Consider the following 12,546-nt stretch of genomic DNA (forward strand, 5'->3'; position numbering starts at 1 on the left):
TTTAATTTTTTTTTCATTTTCGTTTCCATTTTAATTATTATTATTATTATTACTATCACTATTATTATTATTAATAATATTATTATTATTACTAGGTATTATTCTTAATTATTTCACTTAATTCTTATTAATTATTATTATTATTATTATTATTATTATTATTATTATTATTATTATTATTATTATTATTATTACTTGAGTTCTCTTATAAATTATTAACTACTACTCTTCACACGCACGCACGCACACGTGTATATCACGTGCGTACATAATCAAAAAAAAAAAAAAAAAAAACTACACGAAACAAAAATTAATTTTTTTTTTTACAACAAAATGATATTATATTAACACGAATGGAGAGAAAAAAAACGATAATAATAATAATAATAATAATGATAATGATAATAATAAGATAAAAAATTGAAAAAAAACCTTTTTTGAACCTTTTTTAAACTTTTTTTTTGTTTTACATCATCATTTAACCTTTTCTTCTTATTCTTATTCTTCTTCTTCATCTTCATCTTCTTTATCTTCTGCTTTCTTCATCTTCTTTATCTTCTGATTTCTTCCAACTTCGTACAATAAAAAAAATTACATTTTAAATATCAACGGACGCTCATGCAAAAAACGGAAATCGCACGCGCACGTGTTACGCGCACGCACGTGCAAACACACACGTGTATATACATACACACGAGATATAAGTTTTACATCGTAAAAAATTTTTTTCCGTAATTTTCAAAAATAATAATAATAATAATAATAATAATGATATTAATATTAATAATAATAATAATGATAATAATAACAATAATAATAATAATAATAATGATAATTATTAATTATAATTTTTTTTTTTTGTTTTATTAATTCAGTCGATTTTATCTGTGCGCAACTAGCTCAGCGTTAAACGTAATTTCTTCATTTATTTCTCTATTGACACGACGAATTTAATTTTTTGTTTTTTTTTATACTCCCCCCCCTTCCCACCCATTGAATCGGTTGTCGCCATTTTTTCTGTTTGCCACACGCGCGTTGTTTTTCCTATACAAAACAATTAACAACCAATCAAAATCACTTTTGCATAAGAGTATGTATGTATGTATATATATATATTTGTATAATAACGACACAACCAAAAACGTTTTTTTTTTTTTTTTCTCCATTTTATTTATTTTTTATTATTTTTTTTTTCATTTTAATTTTTTTATTATTTTTTTTTTTTTGTTTTAAATTTACTCGTCACTCCCGTGTGTATGTATGTTGCGTGTGCGTGCGTGTGTGCGTACGCACGCGCGCGCGTTCGCGCGAGTACAACCGGCTATACGACCACCACTGATTCCATTTAGAATTCATTTGAATACACCGTAACATTTTATTTCACTTTTTTGCGTTGTTGTTGTTGTTGTTTGTAGCATTGAAAGAACAAATTATTAGGAAAAAAAAAATGTCTTCTGCTTCATCTTTTGAATTTTTTTTTTTTTTCGTCCCCCGTCTTATTCGCGCGTTCGAGTTTTTTTTGTTTTTTTTTTTTTCAATTTCAAATGTTTCGATTATGTAAAAAACCGATTTGTATTTAATAATTATAATTATTATTATTAATATTATCACAACACTCTTATCTCACGACGAACACGTGGCCATCCATCCAGCGGGACAGGTACAAGGAACTGGGTAACACGGTTGAACGGATGCTGCGATCACTGGAGCGTAATAATAACCGTTCGCGTATAAGAACTGAGGCCGGTGTTGAGTGAGGAGTTTTTGCTGTTCCTCGCACAGAACTCTGCAAGCGAGTTCTTCTATTAGGGCTAGCGTTTGCCGTCGTTCGTGACCCATGAGACACACGGTGGATTCTTCCACGACGTTATGGAGCAACATGAGGAATTGATACATTAGAGACTCTTCTTCGGGACCGACGAAATGATTCCAAAGGTAATTTTCCAATTTCGATTGCTGTTGGTTTATGTCGGGGAAATCAATGAAAAATCGTGAGCACATGTACCTTTCCAACATTTTAATGTGGTCCGGACGAGCGGGCCGGTAGTTTTTAACGAGCAAAGTGCAATACTTGAGCAATCCACCTCCGCGGATTTCTTCCGGATGCCTCGTGGATATGAGTTTTTGCTGGAGATGGTACAAGGCTTCTTGGAAATCACCGTAAACGGATTCGCCGACGACGGTCGGATAAAAATTTTCTCCGATCGGCAATTTGCTACATTCGTAAAATAATAAAAGAGAGTCCAAGACGATCTGAAAAGAGTCGACGGAAAATTCGAACTGTCTCCGCATAGTGTCCACAAATTTGAGTTCGACATTCTTGTGACCGCGGGAATTACCAAGAGAGATCAGAGACCAACGATCACCGTCGTGATTCACTTTCACCATTTTGCTGACGTAAGCCTCCTTGAGAGAACACGTTGTGATTTTTTTCGGGTTCACTCCCTCGGGTAGTAAATCAAAGAGCGAGCTAACAACAGCGGATTTAACTCGGTCGAAATTTCGACCGCTGGTAAGCTCCACGCCGAATATGAGATCGAGATCATTGTACGGTTGAGACTCCGTCGCGAGAACGTGGGATGCGGCTCCTCCGTTGAGCCGTATGTCACGCACCTTCATTCCGGCGCCCCCTGAGGATTGTTCGGATTCCAGCTTGGTTCTGACGATTGTCACGAGATCTCGGAGCCTGACTTCGAGGGTCGGAAAATTTCCACGGCCGTATATGCTGACTTTTTCTTCCATGACGTCGTTGAGACGGCGAACTTGTTCGCAAGATAAAACAGCCAAACGCTGCCCTCCCTCCGAACCTGTTTTCACCCCTAGTGAGTCCATCATAGCGACTTGACGACGCCTCTCAGGTGCGACTTCCAACAAACCACACTAAAACAAAACAAAAAAAAAAAAAACGAAAAATTTCAATCACTCTTCAACTTTAATAATAATAATAATAATAATAAATTTTATCACAAATTACAACGAACACGAAATGCGTTTTTAAAAAATTTTCTTTTCATTTTTTTTTTTTTTTTTTTTAAAAAAAACTCATAAAAAAATTTCATTTTTTTTTTAACCTAACCCAATTTATCATCTACTTAGCAACAAACGAACAAACAAGCAAACAAACAAACAAACAAACAAAAAGTTAAACTTTTCCAAGTTTCTAAGTCTGTGGAAAGGAAAAGATTTTTTTTTTTTTGTTTTTTACGCATTAAACGTAATCAACGATTGTCAAAAAAAAAAAAAAAAAAAAAGGGTAGGCCTGATCGATGATGACGACCTTAAACGAGATTATTCAAACGAAAAACAAACAAAGTCAAACAAACAAAATCAACACAAACAAACAAAAAGAAATAATACTAATAATATTAATGTAATTAATTAATCACGAACGGGAATATTATTATTTTTTCATTTTTGTTCAATCTCAACTCTGTAAATTTTTAATATTTTCATTCGAGTTACTCTTTTTTTTTTTTTCTTCATATAAATAAATAAATAAATAAATATATAAATAAAAAAACAAGAATCATTAAGAACAGAAAAAAAAAAAAAAATTGCAAAAGCGACCCTGAACTTTACGACGACGCAAAGCTAAATACGATGTGCCATGACACATTATCCTCCAGCACTCGACGCGTACATCCTGCTACCACCACTTGGCTCTCTTTATTGTCAACATTATGACGATGATGATGATACTTGTTCCACTTGCTTGCTGAAGAACAAGTTTTCAGCTAATATAATAAGAATAATAATAATAATAAACGACAATCAAAAAGTTTTTGAACTTGCGATAAATTTTATATTTAAATCCGGTGTCGGAGGGGAGAAGGGAGGGGGGAAAACGCGAAAACGCGAAAATGCTGAGACGTGAGGCAATGGTGGCATCGTCGACGTTTTCTTCGTCGTCGTCGTCGTCGTCATATTCATATCATTTCACATTCCGTAACGGTTTCCCACGTGTGTGTGTGTGCGTGCCTCAATTTAAGCTTTCTTTCTCTCTCTATCTCTCTCTAACACTCTAAATTTGATGCCAACATTAAAAAAAAAAATTTATATACAATGTAACAACAACTGATAACGGCCTTCGTAATTTTATTCATTTAATTTTTTTTACCACGTCTCAATTATTATTATTATTATCATCTTTTCATTGATTTGAGATTTGTGACGTCACCGACGGCAACAACGACAACGACAAAAACAACCACCCGCAAACGTTTTTCTAGTTTTTTTTTTTCTCATTTCGCGACTTAAAAACAAATAAATTTTCTTTTAACTTTTCCTTTCAACCCTTTTCCCCCCGTTCCCTCGTTCTCTTTCCAAAGCAAAGGGCGGCCATATTTATTTTCCCGATTCAGGTTAATTTTAAGGGACACGACGACGGATTTCATTTAAAAAAAAAAAAATTATCATCATCATTGGTATTATTCATTCGAAAATCACACATTTAATCAACATTATCATTTTTTGAACAGGTAGGCGTATTATAATAATACGAGTCATCGGACCTTCATGATTCATTCATCCAAAGAGTGAGAGAGAGAGAGAGGGGGGGAGGGGAAGGAGGGGAGAGAAAGAGAAGGTAATTTTTAATTCTAATTCTTTCTAGAAGTTTTTACACCGATGACTTTTACATGAAAAACCTTGAAATTATACAATTCTTGTCCCATCGAACACCAACCGACAACACCAACTTGTTTCCCATATGAAGAATTTTCAAATGCTCTGAAAAAGGTTACCACGATTATCATCATCATCATCATCATCATCATCATCATCGCTCTGCGTCCTTGTCGAAGCCATTATCAACATGATTCGTTCCAGTTTTTTCGAAACTAACAAAAGAACATTCTGGAAATCCTCATTTTTCCCGTTTTTTCCTTCATCACTCTTTGTAACCTGATTTGTATGAGGTGGATGTATGGTTGTTTGCCTGTTTGCACACGTTTGTCTGTCTGTCTGTCGAATCGCGAAATCGTTTTCGATATTTCTCGTCGTGATCGTTTGTTGTGGGTGTTTGTTTTTTTTTTTTTTTTTTTTTTTTGTCCTTTTTCATTCATCAAGGTCGGGAGTGTCCCGATTGTCGTCTTCGCGTGGGAGGAAAAGCTTTTCCTTTTTGTTTTTTCCTTTTTAAGTTATCTTCCCGGCGATCAGTTATTTTTAAATCACAGCCAACGACACTTTTAATCATTATTATTATTATTTTTATTATTAGATTCCGATTCGTTTGCGAAAGTTAAACAACGTTGAAAGGTTGAAAAGAATTTTTCCTTTTCAACAACAACAACAATGAATAAACGAGTAAAAATTATTATTATTAACATTTTTTTTTTTATTCGACCGACACGTGCAAACAACAACAACAACAACAAATCCATTAATTTTCTTTTCAAAATTTCAATAATAACATAATAATAATGATAATTTATTCGACGTTTTTCTAATTTCTCCAAAATCCATGCGTAAAAAAAAACAAAAAAAAAAAAAAAAAGACGGATAATGAAAAGTAATAAAATAGAAATTAAACCGTTAATCAAACTTCATTTTTTTCGCTTGTCCGTTTGTTCGTTTGTTTGTTTGCTCGTTTGTCTGTACTGTCGATCATTTTTCTTTCCTTACGTTTCATACGTAAATCTCATCGAAAATTAAATTTATAATTTTACCGCGTGGAATAAACAAAAAAAAAAAGAAACAAACTCGAAAATATCGATAGATCGTATATATCGAACGAACGAACGTTTTAAAAATAATCGATTAATCGAATTTCCGGAAATTTTCCATCGGAAAAAATCCCCCCATCGATTACAATCTGTTTTATTATCACTTTTTCCGCGTTTCGCGAACCTATTACATGTTCTTCAATAATAATAATAATAAAAACCCTAATAAATTATCATCAGTATTATTAAATCGTAAACGAAAGAGCGCGCGCGCACGCACAAACACAAACGAAAAAAAAAAAGAAAAAATTTATCGAGTAAAATAATATACAAACGTTGAATTAAATTCGATCCGTTTCCGGTTTTTGTTGTTGTTGTTTATATAAAACAACAACGTAATACGTAATCGATAAGGTTAAATTTGAGGTTAAAAATTTTGTTATGAAAAAAAAAAAAAAAAAAAAAAAAAAGAAGTTTCGAAAATGCGTGAAAATGCAAAATGAGAAACCGTCATTCGAAATCAGGTACGCACGCATACACGCACGCACGCACGCACACCGCGGAAGAGAAAAGAAAATAGAAATTTTTTTTTTCTCTTATCACGACGCAAGCAAAAAGTTTTTTTTTTTTTAAACGACTTGAAAACAAAAATTTTGCTACGGGCAAAATTTATGTAAAAAATAATTTGCTACGATTTTTCCTTTTCATTTTCCTCCTCGAGGTAAAAAAAAAAAAAAAACCCAAACGTGTTTTAGAATTTTAGAAAAAAAAAAAAAAGAAAAAAATGTTTCCGGAAACAAAAATAAATTCATATTTCGAACGAAGGAAAAAAAAAATTCATTCACTCATTCATTCATTCATTCATTCGTTCGTTCGTTACAATTTCTGTCGTTCAACTTCGTATTATTATTATTATTATTATTATTATTATTATCAGACCGCGTGAAATTAATTTTAAAAAAATTTTTGTTTCCAATATCGCGTAATAAAAAAAAAAAAAAAACATTTTCTCCAGTTTTCCAGTTTTTTACTTTGGTCTGATTCTTCGACCGTGACCCATCTGCTTAATCGGTCATAGGTATCGTTTATACCACACGCACATGCACACGCACACACACACGCACTGTGGTCACTCGTCATCGACGTCATCGCTCGCGCACAGAAAGATAATAATGATAAGGGGGGTAAAAATCATTTCCGACACGGATGCGTTTGAAAAATATGGGGATGGGAGGCAAAAGAACGGCTTCGGGGGTTTCGGGGCCGGGGGGCCGGGGGGGGTAAGAAACGAAACAAAAACTCTTAGAAAGCGTCATTAAAAAAAATTTTTTCCAGAAGAAAAAAAAAAAAAAACCATTTAAAATTAACGATTATCATAATGTACGTGCGAAGTCACGAACTGCAAAAGAAATTTTTTCGAAAAAAAAACGGGAAAAATTTTTCAAAACCCTGGAGGGGAGTGGAGGGGGGGATAAATAAGGAGGTTTAGGGCCGCCATATTATTCACATTCAATAATTCAAACCAGATAAATGAATAACAACGTTTTTTTTTTTTTTTTCCTCCTCCTCCTTTGTTATTAATAATTCATTTATTTTTCATAAAAAAAAATTCCACTTTCTATTTTTACGAATTTGTGATGAGACTTCATAAAAAAAAAGAGAAAGGGAATAAATAGTTTTAGTTCGTTGTTTTAGACCGTAAAATAATAATAATAATAATAATAATAATAATAATAATAATAATAATAATAATAATAATAATAATAATAATAATAATAATTACGTCTTCCTTCTTCAAAATCATCATCGCATAAAATTTTTTTTTTTTTTAAAACAACGGATGATGGTTAACGGTAAATAATAATAATAATAATAATAATAATAATAATAATAATAATAATAATTATTATTATTATTATTTTTCACTTTTTTGCCCCTCCCCCCTCTCCCCTCTCCGTACTTATTCTCGCGTTTCGACTTTGAAACATTCCAGAAATGAAATTTAAACTCGATTTTATTAAAAAAAAAATGAAATTCATTTTCTGAAAGATTGCCAATGCCGCCTTGAAACTCCGTTATACCTGGCATGGTGAACAGGTACGGCCGAGTACGTAAAATGTACCGGGTTTTGACAACGCCCTAATTATTATTATTATTAATTATCATTACGAATCGGACTTGTAAAAAAAAAAAAAAAAAACAAATTTCCTCGATATACCCGTGAGATACAATAATAATAATTAAGAGACAGAAATAAATCGTTAATTACCTCACCCTCCACCCCCACCAACCACCACCACCTTTCCGACGCATAAAACAATCCGAACGGATTTCTAATGAATTTCCTAATTCACCATCTTAAACTTTTTCATACCTTCGATTGTACACTACCCGTACAAACAACACAAAAAAATTAAATTGAACTGTTTGTCCCGATTCGAAACCGAAAAACGTTTCCGGCGGAAACGAAAGCACACACAAAAAAAAAAAAGAAACAACAACAACAACAGTAAGTAAGTCGGTTGTTAATAAAAGTAAAAACGTCTACTTTCGAATTGCATTTAAAAACACGTTAAATCCGGTACGAATGACATTGCATAGATTCTAACATGCCATCGCATGTAATTTTTTACATTAGGAAAAAAAAGGACAGAAAACATTACGACGATGATCATGATGATGATAATGATAATAATAATAATAATAAGCATTCTAAATAAAGTCCATCTCGTCGTATATACTGGCATTTAGCCGAATTTCGTTTTTTTTTTTACGAGAAATTTTTTTTGGCGAGGACGAACTCGTCGTGGTAGCACAAATTGCACACGTAAACGTGTAAATAGAAAACATACGATTTGTATGTGTGTGTGTGTGTGCACTTTTCTCACGACGCGACGCGTAACATTTTTTTTTTGACACGGTTTTTTTTTTTTTTTTTTAAACAAACGCATAAAAAAAATACCTAAACCTTGACACGATGATCAAACTTTTCCTTTCGATTTTTTCCCTCCCCGTTTGTTTGCGGTTCCGGATTTCCCTGGAAAACGATTTTCCTCATTTCCATTTCGAGATGGAAAAAATGTGCCGTGAATTCGACAACAACGACAAAAAAAAGGTTTCCTGATGTTTAATACGTACGTGTGCGCGTAAAGTAATAATGATAATAATTCGCTTACCGTTTCTCTCTCTCTCTCTCACTCACTGTCCTCCGTCTAAGTCTCACCTTTACCTATTTACTTTTGATAACTTAAAACAAACGCACAAAACGAAAATAAAACTAATAATAATAATAACGACTGTAAGTATTTAAATGATAATAATAATATACGACGAAGTATCGCCATCATTAGTAAAGACCGATCATTATTATTATTATCATTATTATTATTATTTCATTGCCACCGGTCATTATTTCAATGTCAGGGAAAGTGTTTCGTTTCCCCAGAGCCAAAATGTCTCTCTCTCTCTCTCTCTCTCTCTGCCATTATTATTATTATTATTATTATTATATCGCGAGACTGGTACTATTATTATTATTATTATTATTATTATACCGAAAAACCTTGGAATAGACCAGGCAAGGACGACTGGCACGGTGGAAGGAAAATAAAAAAAAAAAATTTTTAAGGTGATATTTTTAAACAAAACAAAAAAAAAAAAACGGTTCGTTTTTCCTTTACGTTTGGTTAAAAAAAAAAAAAGAGAAAAAACGAGAAAACACGAGAAACAGGAAACGGAAGTAGTCAGAAAAAAAAAATGGATCCGATTTTTCCATCTCGATTCTTCCGCAAACAAACACACGAGAACAAGTGAGCGTGTATGTTTTGTGTACACGTGTAAAATTTTTTCCCTTTTGTTTTTTAAATCGATTCGTGATACGAGAACAATGTCGCCTCTCACTTTTTCCCTCATTATTATTATTATTATCATTCCAGTTTTTCTTTTTTTTTGGGGGGGGGGAGAATTCCGTCGTGAAATGATTATCGTCTAGAAATTTCTTCTGTGTTTGTTTCCAGTCATATCGAACGATTCCTCCTTTTCGTAGAACCGTCGTTTGTAAACGTCATCGTCGAGTTAGTCAGTTTTTTTTTTTAAATTCAAAATACGTCCACAACCCGACAAATTCCTACGTTTCAGAATATTTGGCCGTTGTCGTACAAAAGACAACCACAAACAAACAAACAATTTTTTTCTCGGAATAACCCAAAAGTATCTTTGTTTGTCCACGCGAATCATACAAAGTCGGGGAATAACGTCCTCTTCTTCCTCGTAATTTATTATAAAATTAATTTTTTTTTTTTTGGGCGGATGTCAAAACTCGTACAAACGTAATAATAATAATAATAATAACAACAACAAACGACAAACAAAACACATATATTATTAATAATAATAATAAATTATTTATTTATTGTAACAAAATAAAATATAATAAAATAAAAAAAAAATTCGCTTGATAATTTCTAAATACCACCTTGAAACGTGAATCTGACATAATAATAATAATAATAATAATAAAACGCAATTTTTTTTTCATAATAATAATAATGATGATGATATTAAATAAAATATGTATAAAAAGTTATAAAATGTTTTTTTTTTTTTTTACACGGGAACGTGAGAATCATTTAAATAAACTAAACATTGCCAAACCCCCCTCGTAAAAAGATAAAAAAATTTGTTTAAACAATAAAAAAAAAGTAAAATAAAAAATAACCCGCGTTACTCAATGAACCGCGATTTGGACACCTTTATAATAATAACATACGAAACCGTCGTGTATAACAACAACAACAACAACAACAAACAACTTGTTCCCTGTGTGTGCGTGCGTGTTGTTAAATTTGGTCATTTTCTGCCAAATAAATTAAATAAATAAATAAATAATCGTTTCTCTCTCTCACTTACTCTCACTCTCTCTCTCTCTCTCTTTTTGCAAAAGCGAAATAAAAATTTTTCCAGAGCCGACCGCAGCCATAAACCGCCAAAACCGATGCCATCATGATAGTGATGATGATAATGATGATGATGAATGACAATACAATTGGGTAACAATTTAACGGTTGCCATAATGATCCCGATTTATGCAAAAAAAAAAAAAAAAAAAAAAAAAAAAAAAAAAAACAAAACAAATAAACGATTCAAAAAACAAACCTTAGTTTATAATTAAATTACTATGCGATGATGATAATAATAATGATAATAATAATGATAATAATAATGATAATAAAAATAATAATAAAAATCCATCATAATCGTGGGACGATGCGCAAGGTAACAAAAAAATAAAAAAAATAAAAAATATCAAAGAAGTAGTACCACCTTGTTCTTCTAGTTGTTGTTGTAATTGTTGTAGTTGTTGTTGTTGTCGTGATTATTATTATTATTATTATTATTATTATTATTATTATTATTAACGGCAAACAATCGCGATTGCAACATTTTTTTTTATGACCAGGATAACAGAAGTGAGATTAATATACTTCTCACTTAAAACCACAAGACAACGTTTAGTTCGACTAATACAAAGAAATAAATAAGCATCCGGGATCATTCGAATGAATAGAACCGGTGGATGATGATGATGATGATGATGATAATAATAATAATAATAATAATAATAATAATAATAATAATGATAATACTAATCTCGAATCCAATCGAGTTACGTAACGTTGATTTTTTTTTTTTTTTTTTTTTTTAAAACGTTAATTCTAAAAACCTGTCGAATAACAATAATAATAATAATAATAATTTTTTGATTGGGTTAATTATTCATTTTTTCAAAATTTTTTTTTTATATTCTTTCTTTCGCAAACAAACAAACCAACAAACGAACAAACAAACGAAAACATCGAAGAGATAATAATAATAAAAAAAGAGATAATAATAAAAAAAAAAAAAAATCATACTAAATCTTCTAGATGGATTTGTATTAGAGTTTCCAAATGTGGAGAAAAAAAATAAAATAAAATAAAAAAATAAAAAAAAAAAAACAAAAGATTTTTCGATCCTTTAAACGAACGAATGACTAACTGATTGATTGATTGATTGATTGATTGATCGATCGACTCCGAATTCGAATTTAAAGCGAAGGCTTGGCATCGCCAAAGTAAAAGCAAAAAAAAAAAAAAAAAAAATTTATATATATATATATATATATATATATATTTATATGGCGAGTAAAAGTCAATTTTCCTTTTTAAATCCGTCCCTGTCCTTTTATCATAACGTCACGCGTCATCATCGTCGTGGCCTCCTATCACCCCTACCCCCCACCTATAACACTGTCCTCCACTTCTCCCTTATAAGTATTTTTTTTTTGTTCTTTTCACGTAATGAAAAAAACAATAAATGTAATCATAAAGTAAGATATAAATAAAAAATTCGCGCAGACATTTTGTGATTTAAAAAAATCAAACTGAAAATAATAATGATGATGATGATGATGATGATAATAATAATAATAATAACATCAGCCTCGAATCGATCGATTATTTATTCGGAATTTATTAATGTGTAAAAATAAAGAAAAATAAAAATAAAAAATAAATAAATAAATAAATATGCCGTACGATGAAGACGATTTCCTAACACTCATTAATATTTATCGTCGACGAATTGTAATAATAATAATGATAATAATAATGATAATAATAGTAATAAAAAATTAGCATTTTGATTTGCATTGTGCATTTACGAGAGTCGCGAGACGAAAAATTAAAGATAAAGGAGACGACGATCGAACGTTCCTGAACTTTCCCTCCCGCATCATCTCGCAGCATCCCTTTCCTTTTTCCCCTTTCCCCATCGTCGGTCCATCCATCGAAGAACGAAGAAGAAGAAGAAAGAAAAAGAAACAAAATGTGTGTACGCAACAAGT

At 31.4% G+C, this 12,546-nt stretch overlaps 1 protein-coding gene across 1 annotated transcript; it reads right to left on the reverse strand.

The window, feature by feature from the left end:
- Positions 1-1,623: 1,623 nt before the first annotated feature.
- Positions 1,624-2,832, reverse strand: Phum_PHUM578630 (uncharacterized protein; the record flags this gene model as incomplete). Its single annotated transcript, XM_002432205.1, has 2 exons — positions 1,624-2,215; positions 2,282-2,832. 2 exons carry the CDS (start codon positions 2,830-2,832, stop codon positions 1,624-1,626), a joined length of 1,143 nt encoding a protein of 380 aa, XP_002432250.1.
- Positions 2,833-12,546: the final 9,714 nt, after the last annotated feature.

The sequence above is a fragment of the Pediculus humanus genome, genomic scaffold, assembly GCF_000006295.1.
Source record: "Pediculus humanus corporis 1103172108307 genomic scaffold, whole genome shotgun sequence".
NCBI classification, from domain to species: Eukaryota; Metazoa; Arthropoda; class Insecta; order Psocodea; family Pediculidae; genus Pediculus; species Pediculus humanus.